Raw genomic sequence first — 14,784 nt, 5'->3', positions numbered from 1 at the left:
TGCAAAACAAAAAATGGAGGGGGGGAGGGGAATTGTTTCAAATAGACCCGAAATGAATTTTTTTTCCAATTTTTTGGCTAACTGAAAAGTTTTTAAAAATTGTTTTGGATTGAATTAAATGTTTCAGTCAACCCAAAATTATATGGTTCACTTCCAAGTTTTTAAATCTTTTTTTACAACTAAAATTGAGGCAAATTTCGAAACAAAAAGTTATTTTGAATTGAAAAAATCAAAAGCCTTTCATTTCAAAAATGTATTTTTCATTTTTTTTTAATTTATTGGGGGGGAGGGTTTCAACTGAAACAGCACAGCATATTCAACACAAATTTGTGAAAAGTCTTCATCGACTCAAATCTGTATTTTTCATAAAAAAAGTTTCATCTGAAAAATTTCACACAGTTCTACTCAACGCCACTAGTTAATCCTCAGTCTACTATTTTAACTCAATGTTTCCAATGTTTTCAGGCACCTGTACCAGTTTAAAAGACATAAGGCCTCAGCCAGTAATTGCCACCTTTAATTAAACTACGCATATCAATGTATGCTCTAAATCCCAGACTAATTAGCCATGGACATGGGTTAATAATGGGCCAGAGCCTCAGCTATTATAAATCAGCATAGTTCCATTGAGGTCAATGAGACTATGCTAATTTAGGCCATCTGAGATTCCAACCTTCTGGGTGCAAACTGATTTTTTACATTCATTTATCATACGTGTGTGTGTGGATTTCACTCTGGTTTGTGGTTTTAATTTGGACTCCATTTCTCTTGTCTTCACTGATGAAAAAGGAGGGAGTGGAAGAAGGAAGTAAATCCCTCCCCGAAGCAGGCAGAGCTAAGCTGATGCACAAAGCACAAAGAAATTCTCCTGTTACAGGAAAGTCTGGTAGCACCACCTTCTATTAAGGTTGCCCAACTTCCCATTATAGACCCTGTGTTTTCAGTTGTTTGTAACGTTGCCAGGCTTTAATGTTTGAGCTAAAATTTTCCATGCTGGGTTTCTGCCTCAGGATGAATATTTTTGGAAAGTTTCAGACAGTACGGTTCAGCCATTTCCAGGAATGAGTTTAAGGAAAAATTATTTTTTTTGTTCATGTTAGAAAAATTCTTATAGTATTTTCATTGGAAGTTGCAGTGCCCCCATGCTTTGGAGCAGGGACTTGAAATTTGGCTTTTCTGTCAAGGATGTGCCATTTGTTATTCCCACGAAAATGCACCCAAATTTGATGAAATTGTAATTCTGTGAAACAAAAGCCAGACCAAGAACAAAGACAAAAGTGGGATTTGGGGGAGTGGGGGGTGAGACTAGAACTGACTGGGCAAGGATACTGGGACTGGAAGGTGGGCGGGGGGAGACTGGGAGGCAGTGGGACACTCTGACTGATTGCAGGAAGATTGGGATTGAGGCTCTGAGTGGGTGGAGAATGGGACTGAGAGTTGGGGTGAAGATTGGGACTGACTAGGCAAGGAGATTGGGATTGAAATGTGAAGACAGGGTGTGGAAAAGAGGGGACTAGGCCATGGACAGGTGGAAAGAGATGGAGGAGAAGGGATCAATGTTGGGGGGAATGGACAGAAGGATCTTTGACCACTAGACATGCTAACCTGCAGAGCTTGGAATGGGACCCAGCATTCCTGAATCTCTAAATTCCTCTGCTCTCAGCAAATATCTGTGAAACCCACTAGCAAAGGGCATGTGTCACATCCCCTTCTAGTGCTGTTCCATATAGAGGATGGCAACCATTATGATGGGATTTCTGCTTTTTCAGTTTGCCATTTTTAAAACACTGAAAATTACAATTACAAAAAAAATCAGTAAAAGAATATTAAGTTTTCACTGTCAACCATTCACAAGTTAGGAAATGCCACAATTAAGGTTATCTGTGCAACCTTAATTTGGCCTTTTGTGCATCCACATTATGATACAGTCTTTAATTTTTGATTAAACTATTTTTCCCCACAGGACCCCTGGTTCATTCAGTGCTCAGAATGGATCTGCTCTGGGGATGCATCTGGGTAGTAAACTAAAGACAACCCCTCTGTGGGACCCCTGTCTCATTTGTTGCAGAAGTTGGAAGTGTAGTGAATGGTGTGCAGAAGATCAGAGGATGAGAAAGGATAGTCTCATGGTTAAGGCAGTTGAATGCTGTCCTGAAGAACTGGATTCTAATCCCTGCCTGTTCTACAGAATTCCTATGTGATGCTGAGCAATTAATTTAAACCAGATTTTTCACAGGTGGTCATGAATTGAGGTCCACCTTAAGACCTTGTGATCTGATTTGCAGAAGTGGGGACACTTTGGACTTCAACTCCACTCTATCTCAGTTCTCCATCTGTAAAATGGGGATAATAATAGCTGTTCCTCTTGCAGGGCTGTTGGGAACATAGGCGCCGACTCCGTGGGTGCTCTGGGGCTGGAACACCCATGGGGAAAAATTAATGGGTGCTCTGCACCTACCGGCAGCCAAGCTCGCTCCCCCCGCCCACCCCACCTCACCTCACCTCCGCTCCGCCTCCTCCCCTGAGCGCACCGTGTTCCCGGTCCTCCGCCTACCTCCCAGCACTTGCCGCCGGCAAACTAGCAAGCTCTGGGAGGTATGGGGAGGAGCAGGAATGTGGCACACTTAGGGGAGGAGGCGGGGCTGGGGCAGGGATTTGGGGAAGGAGTTGGACTATTGGCAGGGAGGGGGCGGAGTTGGGGCAGGGACTTTGGGAAAGGGGTTGGAATGGGGGCGGGGCAGGGGTGGGAGGGGTGAGGCAGAGGTGGAGTTGGGGTGGGGCTGGGGTCAGAGCGGGGTCAAGCACCCACCGGCACGATCAGAAGTCAGCGCATATGGTTGGGAGGATAAATTCATCAGTGTTTCTGAAACACTCAGATACTATTATGATGAGTAAGGCTATGTTTTAGATGTGGATATTTTTAGTAAAAGTCATGGACAGATCATGGGCAGTAAACAAAAATTCATGGCCCATGACTTGTACTATACCCCTGACTAAATCTTGGGAGTGCCATGAGTGGGTGTCCCAGAGGGTGCGGGGGGCCTCAGGTGCTCGGGGGGCAGTCTAGGGGGCATCGCGAGTGCTGGGGGGAGGTCCAGGGGCACCACGGTTGCTCAGGTGGGAGCAGCCCGGGACCCCCACTGGTGCTGGGGGGGCGCGTGGTTGGCGGGGATTGCAGGCTCCCTACCTGGCTTCTCGGAAGTGGCAATATATCCCTCTCTACGCTCCTAGAACAGCAGCCAATGGGAGCTGCGGGGGCGGTGCCTGTATGCAGAGGCAGCATGCTGAGCTAGGGGATGTTGCCACTTCCGGGGAGCCCTCTCAAAGTAAGCACCGCACAGAGCCCTCACCCCCTCCCATGCCCCCAACCCCCAGCCCTGAGCCCCCCCACCAAAACTTCTCCTGCTGCTGCTGGGGTGGAGGGGGTGGAGAGTGGCCCAAGATTGCCCCAGCAACGGCCGGTGCAACTGGCCCAGAGGCTGCCTGAGCTGCTCAGACAGCTCCGGAGCCATCCGCACCAGCTGCTGCAGAAGGCACAGAGGTCACAGAAAGTCCATGACCTCCTTGACAAACTTGCAGTCTTAGTGATGAGCACCATACAAAATCCCATGAGGAAATTAATAATTGTGTCTTTGGAGCAGGGTTTGAATGGTGGGGAGTAGATAAGGCTTGAGGCCACAAATTTAAAGGGGAGAGATCAAAATATTGAACAGCTGCTTATTAAATGAGCACCATCCATCCTGTGAGCTGAATGAGGCAAAGGTCCTGTGGGAAAAAATAGCATGTAGTCATATAATTAAAAATGGTATTATAATGCATATGCTCAAGGGAACTGAACTGAAGTTATACAGGCAACCTTAATTCTGGTATCTCCTAACTTTCAAGTGCTTGACTTTGCAACCTTCATGTTCTTCTAACATGTGAATGTGTCTGTGTACGCAACAACATGTAAACTGACTGGAGTTTAATGACAATGCAAAGTTATTTTCCTGTAAGTTGAAAGCATCCTGGTTTGGTATTTATTCTATAAAGATTGGTGGGTCGACACTCACCTCTCCTATTGTTACTTTATCTTGAATGGGAAGTGAATTCAGAGCTAGAGTCAGGGACTCACTTTCATCTTGACTTGAGGAAGACTAAAAAGAAAATGTTAGGGGAGGTTAATTGTAATACAACAAGGAGAAAATGGTTAAACATTTCGCCCCCATACTTCCAAGTCCCCAGAAAAGATGAACCGATGAGCTGTGCTCATAAAGGTTTGTAATGATAACGTACCACAGAGAGCTGTCTCATCTTTGGTAGTGCAATGCCCAGCTCTGAGTGATTATACTTGATATAGTGGAATCTGGCAGGAGAAGCAGGACAAAGGTAGGAGCTCAGTGAAAGGTTCTGGGTTCCTTCATAGGATCCTTCCACTGTAAATGCGAATTTTCTTTCTAAACAGGTGACAAAACAAACATTGAACCCATGATTATCACATCTTTAACTAATTTAAAACAACATTTCAGAGTTCTCTACATTAAGTTCATAATGTGGATGCTGCTTAATAAGCCAACAATGTTCCAAGACACCATATAAACCATGTATCCATAATGTTTTATAGCCATAATAAACATTGTCTAGGGGCCCAGTCCTATGAGCACCATCAACTCCCAGTGAAGTCAATGAGGGGACTTGGCATCTCTCACAATCAGGCCATAAGGCATTTACACTGTAGAGTACAAGGGAGTTCCAGATAAAAGAGATTCATGTAATTGGGAGGATTGCCCTATAAGAGAGTCATATTACACTCCAATACAGAAAAGCTCTTCTACTATACGCTACATTCATTTTGACAGTCAATGGTTTAGGTTACATAAACAATTATACTGATTTATCTGTGCATCTTGGCTTCAGCTTTAGTTCCTTTATGAAACAATCTCATTATATTCTAACGATCTGCACTATAATTCTTGCTCGGAGTGTTAGAGCATTGCAGTAGCAGTTCTTTCACTGCTGGTGAGATACCAGACATTCAAAACCACTGGTTTCAGTTGATTATAACTTTATCTGGAAATTCCTGTTTCTAGAAGGGTGGGATTTTCAAACCAGCTCAGTTCACAGTGAAATCAAAAAGAATCCAACCCTTCATCTACTTGATTATTCTTCAATTAGCTAGGGAGTGTTAAAACATTTTTAACTCTTATGCAATGTTTTAGACACTTTTGGCACTCAGAGAATTCAAAAGCTTGTCTGTATAAACTTAAAAATTGGTATTTACAGTAGATAGGTTTGGTTTGGGCCAAACCTCTCCATTCTCTATGAACAACAGGAAAAGTACCACATCAATCCACATATTTAAGACTATATAGGCCAACCATGGAATCCCTAAAAGGATTTTCTCAGTCAAGGAACTTGGGCTCTGATCTAGCATGAGAGCAAGTGTCCCTGACTTCAATGTGATGATCCACATGCTTACATGTTTTGCTGGATCAGGGACCAACACATGATATTTTAAAAGTTGCATTACAAATCCATAAGGCTATGGATATAGAGGAAACAAAATGGCTATGCACAGCCCAAGATGTGCAATGAGTATCTCAGGTAATATAGAGTATATTTCAGGTCTCAAACTGCTGGTATTTTTGTCTGAAAAGGGCAATTAGAAATTTTTAAATTGAGAAAAGAGCTTTGTTTCTCACCCCACTTACTCCCATCTTCTCTGAACTCAAACACCTGGAGACATTTCGCTCCAACTCTTGGAATAGATCAGGCATGGAAAATTTCCTCTCCATATATGAATGTTTCAGAAAACCATGAGCATCAGGCAACAGGATGCTGTGATGGAAACTATTCTGTTTAATTAACTACAGTTGGTGTTCAATTGTGAATGCTGTAATACTCTCTATATGTTGTCTGATCAATTAGAACCTGATCCAAAGCCCATAGGACTTGATGGGAGTTTCTCCTTTCCTTTAAAACACCAAATGCCCTTATTGTAATGCATATCAACAAATCACCCCACAAATGGTAGATACTGTTCTGTTGAAATTTTGCTATAAAATTTTAACCAGTTTCATCCAACTCTACCAGTTAAGGAGGTACTAACCTGTGGATTCCTTCTTTATCCTCCCCTCATCCACCTGAACTTCCAAACAGGAAACTTCACGAGACTGTACCAGAGACAACGAATAAAAGATAGATAAAATGACACAAACAAAACTAAATTTGATTCCTCTGCTAGTCTCTTGCTATCCAGATGGGAAGGAGGTGGGGGTGTTGTGCAGACTGCAAGATCAGCCCCTGGGAGGACTAATTACTCTATGATGCTTTGCAACAGCTTCCAATGAAAGTCTCTGGAGAGACTCGTATCTAGTCCTCAGCTGAAGGGATGGTGGGTTGAGACTTACTATATGACTTCTAGGATGGGTGTATATGGATGGAGAAAACAGAAGTATCTTCAGGCCTGCACCAAGGAGGCAAGAGATTCCCCAGGAAAAAATATGAGAGAAAGCTACTGAAATAACAGCTGTAATTGAAAGGACCAGCCACAGAAGAAGCTTTACAGTTATATAGATATATTGCTACCTCATACCAGCCACACTACAGGTAATGGTGTATGGGAAATCTCACAGCTAGTCCAATTTTAGCTTCTCCCAACAGGAGTCACTCTAGATAATGGAGCGGGAACACTGGCTGTGAGGATGCTCACAGCTGTACCACTTCTAGTCTTTGCCATTCGGTGACACTCTGTGGGACTGTGGAGGAGGGCGGCTTGGGGCAGTTCACAGCTCTTCCAGCTCAGTTTCTCCTAACATGGGAGATGTGCAGGAGAGCTGACTGTCATGTTCACTGGGATCCAATGCCAGCCTATTTCTCAGAAGAGATTTTGTGTTGGAAGGATAACTGTGGGGCAACTCGTTCTCTGTTCAAAGCGGTATGATGTGCATTGCTATACAGTAGAGGAAAGATAATAGAAAATAAAAATTACCACTAATACACCATTGGTAGCAATGTTTTCAGGAAGATCTGGACTAAAAAGAAAGAAAGAAACATACTCAGTTCGTAACTAGTATTTAAATAATAATTTAAGGACATGAATTGCCATTTTTGTTCTTTATTTGTATTTTGCTTATTTTAATTTTTTTGTCACTCTTGGAAGTGTTGGGTCTGACAGCACAGGCTAGCAACAGGAGTAATTCTCAATGTATGTTCCAGTTTTCTTCATATTCCTGTGAAACTCTAAATAAATCTGGCTTTTTAAAGCTCCTGCTATTCCAGTACTAGAGCTCTGCTGAGCAGAGACTGCTTATTATGCCAAAAGAGGGTAGTTTTCAAATGTACATCAAGCTGAATTTGCTGACAGATAGAAACCACTGAATTTATTCCATTGGCCAAAAATATCCACACTTGACTCTGGAGTTCCAGAGCTGAAAGGCTAATGAATTAGTCCAACATATCATAATAAGCATAAGGAGACAATTTTTCCCCATTCACTCTGAACATCAATAGCAAAACTAAATTTAAAACTGAGATATACATGCCCATCTTATTATTTCACAGATATGGATTAGAAGTCTTTTTAGTACTTAAATCTGTTTTAAATGCCACATACAGACCAACTGGTGGGGGAAATCAGCAGACATTCCTGCACTTCCCTCAATTTTCATTTTAGCTTTAAAATTCACCTGGATGCCTAAGTGTGACCTCATAAAAACAACATTGCCAACTATTCCACTACTCAATGCCATTCAGAAACATCCAGCTAATGCACTTGTCCAGTAAGGCTGAACATACACTATCAACTACATCCACATGGGTCCGGCCACGTGTCTTTAGGTGAGAGCAAGTGTACAAATCATGTTCCTTGTTGTTAATTAATCTCTGACTCCTCTAACAATTACGTTATTTGACAACACTTGGATTTTACTCACCTGCTCTCCATTGTGAATTCAACCTCTAGCTCTTCCTTTCCCTAAAAATGAAAATGAATTAAGTCATTACATGATTACTCTTCTCCATAAAGATACTGTATAAATCTGACCCCTTGATATGCATAGAACTTCTGCAATGTAACTTTTCCCTCGTCTTGGTGCAAATGCAATGTGCTTCATTTTCTTCAGTTTCAATCTAATTTATATTATATCCATTATATTATTCTGCTTTCCAGTAGCTGATTTTCCCATTACCAGGAGAGGCTTTTGAAATAAGTCACACCTGTCACTCTCTTTTCCCTCTTTGGGGAATGATGAAGAGAGAGAAATATTTCTGAATGAGCAATAGACAGCTTCACCTGTCTTTGAAAACGTTCCTTACCTTAGCAGCAACAGTACCTAACCTGCTTGGTCACAATACACCATATAAGTCAGACATTAAATTTTCCTTTCAACTGACCTTACATTCTACTGACAATAATTTGTCACTTAAGAAAACATGAAATATGGGGCCCAATTTTCTGATATATGTACCCAAATCTGAATTTGGAGACTTAAATTATAAAATTGGCATTAATATTTCTCAGAGCACCCCAGCATAGAATCAGTTTATATTTACCACAAAGACGTGGATTTAAGTCCTATTTAGACATTCATGTTTGAACATTGGGCTCACAGTACATAACTGCTGCATCAGTTGTTTCTGTGTCAGTGCAAAATAGATCCACAGATCAGAACCACTAGCTCCAACTGCAAAAGAGCCTCTAATGCCATTAGGGATGATACTATAGTCTTTGGCTGGTTCAGCCTTGCTATGAAGATCAGCAATAAGACAGACTTGGTCAACAGTGTCAAATTCCCACCAACATTCTTTAAACAACTGTGTGAAGGTGCTTGTCCACACTTTTAAATACAGAAACAATGTTGAGGTGTCTTACAATGAGGCAAGCTGAGAAGTTGATATGGGGAGATGGCTAATACTATAAGTACACAGCAAGGAAAAAATAAGTTTGAACATTTACAAGGAAAACTGAGACAAGTGTATCCTTCTTATCAAGTTCTGCCTTTGATTTCAATCCTCACCTGTGGATTCACCAGAAAGTTCAGCCGAACTGTTTCTCCAAGTTGGATTTTAGATACATCGAAAAAAACAGTGAGGAGATGGTCATCTGGAGTGTGTTCATCTTCATCACAGACTTTCAGCTCCAGGATATTCTAGAAACAAAAGTAAGATAATGCTTAAAAGTGTAGGAAACAGCAGTTCCAGCCCTCACAAGTGGGGAAATGAACTGCAGAATTCATAGAATCATAGACCTTAAGGTCAGAAGGGACCATTTTGATCATCTAGTCTGACCTCCTGCACAACACAGGCCACAGAATTTCACCCACCCACTCCTGTAATAAACCTATGTCTGAGCTACTGAAGTCCTCAAATCGTGGTTTAAAGACTTCAAGGTGCAGAGAATCCTCCAGCAAGTGGCCCGTGCCCCATGCTGCAGAGGAAGGCAAAAACCCCCCAAGGCCTCTGCCAATATGCCCTGGAGGAAAATTCCTTCCCGACGCCAAATATGGCAATCAGCTAAACCCTGAGCATGTGGGCAAGACTCACCAGCCAGATACCCAGGAAAGAATTCTCTGTCGTAACTCAGATCCCACCCCAGCTAGCATCCCATCACCAGCCATTGGGCATATATACCGCTAATAGTCAAAGATCGATTAATTGCCAAAATTAGGCTATCCCATCATACCATTTCCTCCATAAACTTATCAAGCTTAGTCTTGAAGCCAGATAGGTCTTTTCCCCCACTACTCCCCTTGGAAGGCTGTTCCAGAACTTCACTCCTCTGATGGTTAAAAACCTTTGTCTAATTTCAAGTCTAAACTTGCTGGTGGCCAGTTTATATCCATTTATTCTTGTGTCCACACTGGTACTGAGCTTAAATAATTCCTCTCCCTCCCTGGTATTTATCCCTCTGATATATTTATAGAGAGCAATCATATCTCCCCTCAACCTTCTTTTAGTTAGGCTAAACAAGCCAAGCTCTTTGAGTCTCCTCTCATAAGACAGGTTTTCCATTCCTCGGATCATCCTAGTAGCCCTTCTCTGTACCTGTTCCAGTTTGAATTCATCCTTCTTAAACATGGGAGACCAGAACTGCACACAGTATTCCAGATGAGGTCTCACCAGTGCCTTGTATAATGGTACTAACACCTCCTTATCTCTACTGGAAATACCTCACCTGATGCATCCCAAGACCACATTAGTTTTTTTCACAGCCATATCACATTGGTGGCTCATAGTCATCCTGTGATCAACCAATACTCCAAGGTCCTTCTCCTCCTCTGTTACTTCCAAGTGATGCGTCCCCAGCTTATAACTAAAATTCTTGTTATTAATCCCTAAATGCATGACCTTGCACTTATCACTATTAAATTTCATTCTATTACTATTACTCCAGTTTACAAGGTCATCCAGATCTTCCTGTATGATATCCCGGTCCTTCTCTGTATTGGCAATACCTCTCAGCTTTGTGTCATCGGCAAACTTTATTAGCACATTCCCACTTTTTGTGCCAAGGTCAGTAAAAAAAAGATTAAATAAGATTGGTCCCCAAACCAGTCCCTGAGGAACTCCACTAGTAACCTCCTTCCAGCCTGACAGTTCACCTTTCAGTGTGACCCATTGTAGTCTCCCCTTTAACCAGTTCCTTATCCACCTTTCGGTTTTCATGTTCATCCCCATCTTTTCCAATTTAACTAATAATTCCCCATGTGAAACCATATCAAATGCCTTACTGAAATCAAGGTAAATTAGATCCACTGCATTTCCTTTGTCTAAAAAATCTGTTACCTTCTCAAAGAAGGAGATCGGGTTGGTTTGGCACAAAATACCTTTTGTAAAACCATGTTGTATTTTGTCCCAATTACCATTGACCTCAATGTCCTTAACTACTTCCTCCTTCAAAATTTTTTCCAAGACCTTGCATATTACAGATGTCAAACTAACAGGCCTGTAGTTACCTGGAACACCTTTTTTCCCTTTCTTAAAGATAGGAACTATGTTAGCAATTCTCCAATCATATGGTGCAACCCCTGAGTTTACAGATTCATTAAAAATTCTTGCTAATGGGCTTGCAATTTCGTGTGCCAGTTCCTTTAATATACTTGGATGAAGATTAACTGGGCCCCCCGATTTAGTCCCATTAAGCTGTTCGAGTTTGGCTTCTACCTCGGATGTGGTAATATCTACCTCCATATCCTCACTCCCATTTGTCAACCTACCATTATCCCTAACTTCCTCATTAGCCTCATTAAAGACTGAGGCAAAGTATTTGTTTAGATATTAGGCCATGCCTAGTTTATCCTTAACCTCCACTCCATCCTCAGTGTTTAGCAGTCCCACTTCTTCTTTCTTTTTCTTCTTCTTATTTATATGACTATAGAACCTTTTACTATTGGTTTTAATTGCCTTTGCAAGGTCCAACTCTACATGGCTTTCGGCCTTTCTCACTTTATCCCTACAAGTTCTGACCTCAATAAAGTAGCTTTCCTTGCCAATCCCTCCCATCTTCCACTCCTGGTAGGCTTTCTGCTTTTTCTTAGTCACCTCTCTGAGAAGAATTAAAAGGTGAGTGATAAAATGAGACAGAGAAAACAGGAAAGGGGATGTTTGGCAGTGACCCAGCTGTGAATAAGTATATTTAAAGTCTAAATAAAATATTGCTTTGTTGCCTGCCCACTTTTAGTGTCAAAGGCTAGAAGTGTGGTCAAATAATACTCAGCTGCCTATACATGAATTAAGACAGGCAACCTCTACTGAGTTGGCTCAAAGATTTATCTACAGTAATCCCTGCTATCCAAAAAACTATTCTTATCCCCTCTATGAGAAAGAAATGGAAGATGTAATGTTACATAGTATACATATTATGGTAACCATTATATGGTTATTGCCAGGTATATCCACCCCAAGTACTATAGTGGGGCAGGGAAATTACTGTTAAGCTCCTGGTGATTACAGGATCAATCCATATTTATTTATTTCTAGTAATCCACACTGCAGGTCAGCTGGTGATTATTTTTATACCCAATAAATGTAATAGCATATAATATAAAACGAACTAGTATAATTACTGCATAATTATATATGCCTTGTGCTCCCTCCTGCTATGAGATGAAGAGGGAAGCAAAACTGCACAAAAATGCGTGATGGGGCTGTGCAGAGGGGAAAATAGTTATCCTAAATATTCTCCCTTTCTGCAAACAATATGAGGCTTGCTAATCAGTTCGGAAGTGTAATTCAATTTGCCATCAGCGAGCAATGGTAGCTAGATGGAGATATGTGTCCTCACATCTTGTACACAAAGGTATAAAAAACTCTCTAGAGGCAGCAAAGCATCTGAGTAGAAATGTGACATCTTGTGCAATACTAGTTGCTGCTCAAGTGTGGCCACGCATCTTTTCCAGTATAACCAGCCCTTCCACATTACTTTGTTTGGTGTTCATGTGCTATGTGAGTTCTAGCGTGCACAGTTCAACAGCCTAGGCCTTGCAGCTCAGCATCCAGGTTGGGCTGAGGGGTTTCCTACTTTGAGGCTGCGGCACATAGCTGGGATACAAAGCAGCACTTTCACTGCTGTGAAAAGTCTCGTTTTACTATTTCAGAAATGGTCAGGGTGCAAGGGTCATTTGAGGAGTTTGGTTGGCAGGACTAGAGATCTACCAGCCCCTGACAGCAAGGAGTTCACGGTGTCTTACCTTGACCTGACTCTGAATCCTGAAGTGGAAGGTTTCATTCCACACTGGGTTTTTGGAGTTCTTGACAGTTTTAGTCCGGGCCTTTTTTACTGAAGCAGTCGGTAGCCATAGGCTCACATAGCAATCAGACTGGGTTACTGTGTAAGAAAGGTACAGATTAAATGGAAATGAAGTAATATACTATATCTAGGGCTAATTTATTTACTGAATTTACTCTATGTATACATGGCGATCTAGATAATTCAGTACACTAAGGTAGCTGATGTTCCACCATGCCTGTCCAGTATGGCACCATTTGCCCCAACCAATTTTCTCTTTTTACAAAACTATTAGCATTTTTAATTATTGGAAAAATAATGAATAAACTTAAACCTGTTCAAAATGCATAGCTATATTGTACTCTCTACCAAGGAGATAGAGAATCAAGTTTGTATGCTTTGCATTATCTGGGGCTTCAGAAAGGGTTAATAGTCTACAAATCATTGTGTATCAGAAAAGCTCTGTCCTGAACTGGTCTAGGAATCATCTCATGTTTGGCTCTCACTCTGAAAGAGAAAGGAGGGTGTAAGGATCCTGTTTTCTTGAGCCAGCCACATGACAGGATTTCTCCCCAAGTGCTTGCCAGAACTGGGAGGAAATGCATGGGCAGCATGGTCATCTATGCACCATGTCCCCCCCCCCCCCCCCCCCCCGCAATGTGCTCTGCTCTCTAAGCGGGTGCTCATCTGGTCAGCCAGCTAGCATATTTTCTGCTGTCAGCAGTGTGTGCTGCTCCTAATCAAAGAAGTAGCATGTACACTTGGCAGTGCACTTCACTAGCCCCTCTGCAACCATAGGATGCATGATCAGCACCACTACCACCATTCCCCTAAGATCAGGGCGGGATTGTGACTAAGAATCTCCCAATGCCAACTGGCAAGGGGATTACAAAAACTATCCTGGTCCTGGTATGTACATTCTAGTTCACCAACATATATCACAAGAAATCGTAAATGAAAGCCAGGGTCACATTGGTCATTAATATTGTTGTAAAATGTAAGGAGTTATGTATCTATAGGGAAAATATGTTCCTAAAGTCTGTTTCAGGGCATAGCTGACAAACAGGTTTCCTGCCAAAAGATGCGTATTCACTTGTCTCTGTTGACATTTAAATTAAGTGTTGTAAGCCAACACAATGGAAGCTCCACTTATATTCAAAGTCAACAGGGGGATGTGAAATCAACAGGGAGGCAGTACACCAGAGAATAGGCTGCAGGGTGTTATTTGATTCTGGGTACAAACAATGAACTCTGGGGGAAATGAGCAGAAGGCAAGGAAGACACCACTTTATCCTGCACCTAGGAAGTAATCGGGCAGTACACTGACAAATGGGATCACAAGCTGCCCTGGTTGAAATGCTGCAAAGGTCATTTGGGGTGAGATAAACTTCTTTAGATAGGAGGCTAACCTGTTAAGTTTAGTCTCTAGATATCGTATTATGATTTTATTTGATACATAACCTTTTGTTGTACTTTGCAAGTGGCTTTATTAATCTTCATCTTGTTGATTTCAGACCAATTCTCTAATTTGTCAAGGTCCTTTTGAATTCTAATCCTATCCTCCAAAGAGTTTACAACCACTCCCAGGTTGGTATCATCTGCAAATTGTATAAGATTTCTCTTCATTCCATTATCCAAGTCATTAATGAAAATATTTACTAGTATCTGATCCAGGACAGATGCCTGGGGGAGCCCACTAGATGCTTTCTCCTAGTTTGACAGCAAATCCCTGATAACTACTCTTTGAATACAGTTTTTCAACCAGTTTTGCACACGCCTTATGGTAATTTCCTCTAAACCACATCTCCTTAGTTTGCATATGAGAATGTCATGGGGGCCTCTATCAAAACCCTTACTAAAACCAAGATATATCATGTCTACAGCTTTCCCCTACCCTCTACGAGGCCAGTAATACTGTCAAAGAAGGAAATTAGGTTTGTTTGGCATGATTTGTTCTTGACAAATCCATGCTGGCTATTATTTGTAACCCTATTATCCGCTAGCTGCTTACAAATTGTTTAATGATTTGGTCCAGTATCTTTCCAGATTTGGAAATTAGACTGACTGTTCTGTTGCTC

The 14,784-nt window shown here is 41.7% G+C and overlaps 1 protein-coding gene across 1 annotated transcript in view; it reads right to left on the bottom strand.

Moving 5' to 3' along the window:
* The window catches only part of LOC102947735 (cytosolic phospholipase A2 epsilon), a 30,003-nt gene extending 16,471 nt beyond the window's left edge, over nt 1-13,532 (bottom strand). Inside the window, exons 1-8 of the mRNA XM_043549387.1 lie at nt 13,466-13,532; nt 12,669-12,805; nt 8,997-9,128; nt 7,914-7,954; nt 6,971-7,013; nt 6,089-6,152; nt 4,276-4,436; nt 4,053-4,136 (exon numbers count right to left, since the gene is read on the bottom strand). Coding sequence (XP_043405322.1) covers nt 4,053-4,136; nt 4,276-4,436; nt 6,089-6,152; nt 6,971-7,013; nt 7,914-7,954; nt 8,997-9,128; nt 12,669-12,805; nt 13,466-13,532 — 729 coding nt within the window. The remainder of the gene's footprint in view (nt 1-4,052; nt 4,137-4,275; nt 4,437-6,088; nt 6,153-6,970; nt 7,014-7,913; nt 7,955-8,996; nt 9,129-12,668; nt 12,806-13,465) is intronic.
* Between the last annotated feature and the right edge of the window lie 1,252 nt (nt 13,533-14,784).

Source organism: Chelonia mydas, chromosome 6, assembly GCF_015237465.2.
Source record: "Chelonia mydas isolate rCheMyd1 chromosome 6, rCheMyd1.pri.v2, whole genome shotgun sequence".
Classification (NCBI taxonomy): Eukaryota; Metazoa; Chordata; order Testudines; family Cheloniidae; genus Chelonia; species Chelonia mydas.
The sequence above is the reverse complement of the archived record's forward strand: the minus strand, read 5'-3'. Positions and strand labels throughout refer to the sequence as shown.